This window comes from Sinocyclocheilus anshuiensis, unplaced genomic scaffold (assembly GCF_001515605.1).
Source record: "Sinocyclocheilus anshuiensis isolate Anshui unplaced genomic scaffold, SAMN03320099.WGS_v1.1 scaffold1677, whole genome shotgun sequence".
NCBI lineage: Eukaryota > Metazoa > Chordata > Actinopteri > Cypriniformes > Cyprinidae > Sinocyclocheilus > Sinocyclocheilus anshuiensis.
This window is the reverse complement of record NW_015538006.1, coordinates 143,551-149,988: the sequence shown is the minus strand read 5'-3', so window position 1 is coordinate 149,988 and position 6,438 is coordinate 143,551. Positions and strand designations below refer to the sequence as shown.

The 6,438-nt window shown below is 37.3% G+C and overlaps 1 protein-coding gene across 1 annotated transcript in view; it reads left to right on the top strand.

The window, feature by feature from the left end:
• Positions 1-5,716: 5,716 nt before the first annotated feature.
• Positions 5,717-6,438, top strand: part of LOC107677252 (mitochondrial carrier homolog 2-like) — a 5,449-nt gene continuing 4,727 nt past the window's right edge. The window contains exon 1 of the mRNA XM_016472079.1: positions 5,717-6,195. Coding sequence (XP_016327565.1) covers positions 6,109-6,195 — 87 coding nt within the window. The 5' untranslated portion in view covers positions 5,717-6,108. The remainder of the gene's footprint in view (positions 6,196-6,438) is intronic.

The following is a 6,438-nucleotide window of genomic DNA, read 5'->3' as shown; positions in this document are numbered from 1 at the left end:
CATTCATTCATCCCTCTCGGGTGTGGCAAGAGCTGCGTCCACACTCTGCCAGGAAGGGGTGCGCAGCTAGTACCCACCCAATATGGAATTTATTTATTTCCTCATACATTCACCATCACTCATACAGACATTCATACGGACACAGACACATTTTCAGTCTCATACAACAAAACACTACACTCTTCCTCGAAATGACCTGCAGTGCTCTCGCTCTTTTACTGACAATTTCTCCCTCTATTCAGTAAAAAATCAGCGCCCAGCAGGAATTTTTGCCTTTCCGTTCAGCCCTCTGTACTATTCCTCTCCTACAGAGCGGAATCCAAAGGTCTTTGCGCGCTTTTCTATACTACATCTGCTTCATTGCTGCTGTCCTTTTAGGTCAGTCTACAACAAACACAGACCATTACACGTAATGTATTTCTGCCTACACCATCCAGCCTCAATTTAGGTTACCTATCAAGGCCTTCCTAATATTAAACCAAATCTCTGCATGCAGTTATTTCTTCTGGCATCAAAACCCCTTTTTTATTTTTTATTTTCTATTTTCTGTTTTCTGAAAGAGCAGATTTTAAGTGTCCTTACCACCGAGGGCAGACCGGCAAACAACACACACTAATTATATAAGCAAAATTGCTTACCGTTCGGTGGCCACCCTTGTTGTGTGTTGCTCGCCAAAAGCCAGCCCAAAGTGGTCGTCCACTCTGCTGCTCCTAACCAGTCCCATCTGGGGTGCCAATTTGTGGTGTCGTCTGCTGCTCGTCTGAGGAACCACACTCAGTCTTGAGTTTTGATGCCAGAAGATACACTTTATTACATCATCAATGAGAATAAAGCGGAGATGCTCTCTGCAGCAAAACCTCTCCAGAATGTCTTTCTGTCTCCCCTTTTATACAGGTTGGATTTTAAGGCGTGGGGTATATATTCCATACAGTTTTCCGTACATTAGAAGTAAGGGTTTTTGACTGGAGTATTTGATTTTGACATGGAAGTTTGTACAAGTTTGTTTGTCACGAGAATGTGTTTATAGTTGTGACAAAGTGGTGAATTGTTTCATGAATTGTGTGTTAGTAATCGAGAAAAACTAAGACAGCATTTAGGAAAATTTAAACAATTGGAAAATCTTTGGGATAAGCAATGTACACTGATTATATAAAACTATACTGTCAGTACATCATAGTTAAATGAAATTGTTATATACATTTATTTCTGTTCAAAAGTGTGGAAATAAATTTTTCAAAATAAACTTCAAATAGGCCTATTCCTTATCCTTTGGCTCTCTCTAGTGGACAACATTAATATCACAGCTTTTAGTCTCAGGTTATGTTATCACATAGGCTTTTATAATAAAATAAATAGCATAAATAATTTAGTTTTTTTTTTCTTTGAGCACTCATTATAATTCACTTTTCACGCAATATCACCTAAAAATCAATTGAAAATCATGTAAGCCTATTCAGTGACTAACATGGAGCGTCCAAATATATTCACAGTTACAGTTTAAATAAAAGCAAGCCACTCAATAATCGCAGCTTTGTGCTTTGTTAATACAAAGTCTCAGCCTTCTGTCAATTTTATGATAAAATACAAACAATAAACATATTTTTACGCTCTTTAATTTGTAGTGAGATAATTCGCTTCAGTTCTTGCTGCATATGAATCAATGATATTTTCCTCTTTAATATTTGCAGCACGAAATAAACATGAATATTTGAATGCATGTTAAAATCAGAACAATTTAATACAAACGAATGTCTCATGAATGGATCAATCAGAGTTTTTAAAAAAAGTCAAGAATGACAGATGCCACAGACTTTTATTTTTTTGGAGTAGGCATATATGTGGAATTTTCACATTAACTTTTAATCTTATTTATTTAGTTATTTTTCAACGTGGCACAAAAATGCTGCAGTATAGGCTACTGAACGCAAACACAATTTTGGCACAGCGGCCCAAAAAAACAAACTAAATAAATAAATAAAAACCAAAAAAAAAAAAAGTACAAAATAGTGAGGGGATATTTGTATTATTTGTTAGTAAACCAATGTTTTCTGAGTCAATGTTGCAAAAATTAATTTGACCAACCTGACTCGCCATCTCCTCATTGGACGTGCCTTTAGAGAGAAATTCATCTTTAGGGATTACATAATGAAAGAGGCTTTGTTTTCGATTTGAAATATTTCGTTTTAAAATAGTGATTTAAAGCATTCTATAGATATATTTATCGTGTCGGCGAAGCGCTCCTGCGCAAGACCAAGAGGACGGAAAGCGCATCCTGTTTGTTTTCTTTTTTAAATCTTTAAAATATTTTGTTGATATTGTGAGTGCACACAAATACAAGTAGACTGCTTTAAAAAGACGACAGAAGGCGCATCCTGTTTGTTTTCCTTGCTTTATAAAAGCACAAGATTTTGTTGATATTGTGAGTGCACACAAATACAAGTAGACCCTTTGCAGTTCCGAATGATGCATACTCTTACCTTTATGAGCAAAAATGACGGCGTAATTGTTAGTTTCCACTGTTATTAAAAAAAATGTAAGTGATCGCGCTGGCGTCTCCATGTCCTCCAAAGCGCGCTTTAGCTTCCACTCTCCGCACAAACGATTGGATATGTGCCTAACAGCGCTCATTTATCTAGGTTAAATGTTTAAATTAATACTGTGAAATGCATGAAGTGTTTTATGTCTGTTTATTTTAGACAAGTCGTGTTGGTTTGAGAAGGCTAAATTGACATAACATAATGCTCAACTCACTGTCTGCCTCTGGCCACTTGGTCATTCCTTTAAAAAACAAAAACTTGAATTTAACAAACATAAAATGTTCCAAACATATTTCTAAATTAACTTTATAAAGAAACAAAAAGAAATATGACCACTTTGCCATTAAAAACCAAAACTGACCTATTGTAATAGCTGTGTAATGGAGAGGTATGCACATTACTAAGCACTGAAATATAAAACAAATAGAAAAGGAAACGGCGTTTTTTTTTAAATAATTAAACACTGCGTCGTCAGAGCTGGTATGTGGCTTTATCAGACACTTGCACTTAACATTTTATGAAAATCAAGCTCAAATGGAGTTAACAAGGTTTTTGACCAGCGAATGACGGAGATTTGTGTTTTGTCTGTCATTACAACGGCCGCATCTGCATAACGGTACAATTCAGAATAAAATAATGCAAGCTTTGTAAAATGTTGAGCCACAAATTATGCTGATATTGCGAGACACCTTTTCACCTCGACAAGAAATGATGTGTTTAATTAAAATATATTAATACCAATGTAACAGCCAAAAAAGAAAAGTTATCTAAAATGAAATTAACTTATAATTATTATTAACTATTAACACTTGTTAGGAAATAACTAAAAGCAATAGCCTATAACAAATATATCTACTTCTGCAAACTTTAAATTTCGTTTAAGGCGACGTACATTGAGACGACGTATGTATCAGGCGTCATGTAAGGCGACGTACCTAGTTTAGACGTACTTAGTACACCTACCATTTTTGATACATTTCTTACATACGCCGCCGTCACGTCGCAGCCTATGATTGGTTCCAACAGTGACGTCGCCGAGAAGTCGCCGCTGGTCTGTCCTCTGCCTGCCCTATCAATCCCATTCAAAAATCGACACGGACTGACGGCGACGGAAGGGTAGACTGCTCCTTCTCCTTCTCCTGCTAAGCCTTCGATCTGTCACAAATCACACCTCGTACACATCATTGGTCACGGCTTCTGCTCACGGCAAGGTACGCGACGATCGACACGACTGATTGCTTAGTTAGCAAAGTAAATGCATAAAGCACACCTCATAATCCACTCCTCATAGACAAACACAACTGGAAAGGGAGGGAGGGCTTCACTTCTGCGTCTCTCTGCCTGTCATGTGCATGTGGCGATCAATGTGTGCTAACGCTACAGGGCTGCGCAGAGACGCGGAAGGGAGAAAGTCAACATTTCCCGACCCGTCCTGATATTTTGATTTTTTTTTTATTTGTTTGACAGGGAAAGTGGTGCGCAAACAGAAACACACACGCGCGCACATATATACATTATATTAATTTATAAAAAATAAAAAAAAAACAGAAAAAAGGGCATAATTTATAAAAAATAAAAATAAAAAACAGAAAAAAAGGGCACTCTCCAGGAAGAAAAAGGGCAGGTGCTCAAGCCCCCTTTGATGTGTATGTGTGCACGTGCCCTTATGATTATTCAAAATTTCTGTCATTTAGATAAATAAATCACTTTTGCATTCTGAAATGGAAATCAAAATATTCTCTGATTCATGCCTGTTACAAATATGTCTGTAGATCTCATCTCTGTTGAGTACAAAATCTAAAGAAAAGATACCTCACACTGGTGTAAATGTTCAGAATGAATCCAGCCCTTTGCTTAGTCTTTTAAGTGCTCTCCATTAAAATTCCATTCCACCACCTGTCAAATTATAATTTACAGACAATCTCAGACGATTTATGAAACCACTTAATGATTCAGATATACAGATACACAGTTGATGAAACGAAACGCTTATAACTCAAGCATTAACTCATTCAGTCTCATACTGCACCAAAATTATGCACAATATTCAACTTAATAAAGACTCCACAAAAACCCCAGTTGGCCATAAAACTGTAAATCACACTTAGGAAAAAGCCTTCAGCTATTCAGATTTTTTTTTTTTTTCATAACTTAAAAGAATTTCGTGTTTTAAACATAAAATTATGAATAGAACATGAAATAATTAAAATATAAGATGTAAATAATAAATTATCCTGCAATGACTAAAATAGCATCAGATCCTCCTGGGCTGAGGTGGGTCATATTTTAGTATCGGATTTATGCAGCATTGCCTCTTTACGCAGACTTTGATGAAACTATAGTTGATTAAAAAAAGGCCAAGTGCCAACAGCAGGCCTATAATGTAAAGTGTAAGCAGTTCAAGTTCAAGAGCACGCAAAGGACTTTATTTTTATAATTATGCATGCTATATACAATTTTACTATAATTGTTCAATTGGAATTATTAAAGGTGCAGCTTTCTTACATTTGAGCCCCTGTCCCCAAGGAACTCTCTGCATGTCCCGGACCAGGACTGTGTAAAGACACCCTACAAATATGTCAAATAGGCTAACTCTCATTTAGGCTACATGACAAACTGCACTGGCCTTTTAAGGACATTGGTCTATAATATTTTTTTCATAAAATACTTTCATTTTACTTCAACTTCAACGAGTAGAAAATTCTACAAATCTGCAGGGCCCCAGACTCCTGCATACATCTGTTAATATGATGTAAGTGTGCGCCACCTGCCGGAGATTTGGAGAAAACGCTCCTAATCAGGTGACCTATGTAGACGAGGTACCTCATCACGTGATGAGCTAATGTTGCCATGTCCGATTTTTAAAAGCAACATTGTTCTTGTTTTTTTTAATTAGCTTATAAATATAGACCAGTGATGTAAAACTCAGTTCCTGGAGGGCCACAGCCCTGCAACGTTTAGTTCCAACCCTGCTTAACCATGTACTTTTTAAGCCTAAAGGACCTGATTAGCTGGATCAGGTGTGTTTAATTAGGGTTGGAGCTAAACTCTGCAGGGCTGCGGCCCTCCAGGAATTGAGTTAGACACCCCTGATATAGACAGTCGTGGGTGGCCATTTTTAGCCATTGTTTTTATTATTCTTTCTAGAATAAAGTCACTTATTAGGGCTTACTTGGCCCATGTAGTACAAGAAAGCATAATAACATTTGTCAATTATCTCCACCTGCAGTTCGAGTTTGTTTCTGTTTCTATTTATCTTTACCCATTGGTGTGTGTGATTTAGATGGTTGTAGCTATAGCTAGTAAGCCAGTTGTAGGCTGTTTGTGAAACATTTTAATTTGTTTGTAAAATGCTCTAATTATGGAATCAGACAAACGAAATCAAGCAAATATCGGCACCACAAAACTGAGATCGCCTATTGTTCGTGAGGGTAATTGGTTATTTTAGGCTTAATTTAGTTAGGCTAATTTTATTAGGGAGTTTTTAGCGAGATCTGGCAACACTGTTTTGCGCGTATTACCATCCGACCTGCCCTGTCAAGGAGGGGGGACGTTTCGTATCGTCTTAGTAATGGCGGACACATGTGGCCAAGTCCTCCTTGGGTCTGGATTAACAGTCCTTTCCCACCCTCTTATGTACATCAAGGTTTTAGTTCAGGTAGGATTTACACAATACACGCAAAAATGAGAGCAGTAGCAAGTTGACGCCTGCACACGCGCTGCTGTCGAGTACTTTCGATAGCATGTTGATAAACGTTTGCCAGTTCGGTTATGAACAGTAACCTGCTGAATACATATTGCAGTTTGTCCTTTTGAGACATGAGCATCGTTGTGTGGAGTAAATTTGTTTACAGGGATAAAGGTGTCTATGCTCATCATTATAGGGGTAGTTAGCTGTACT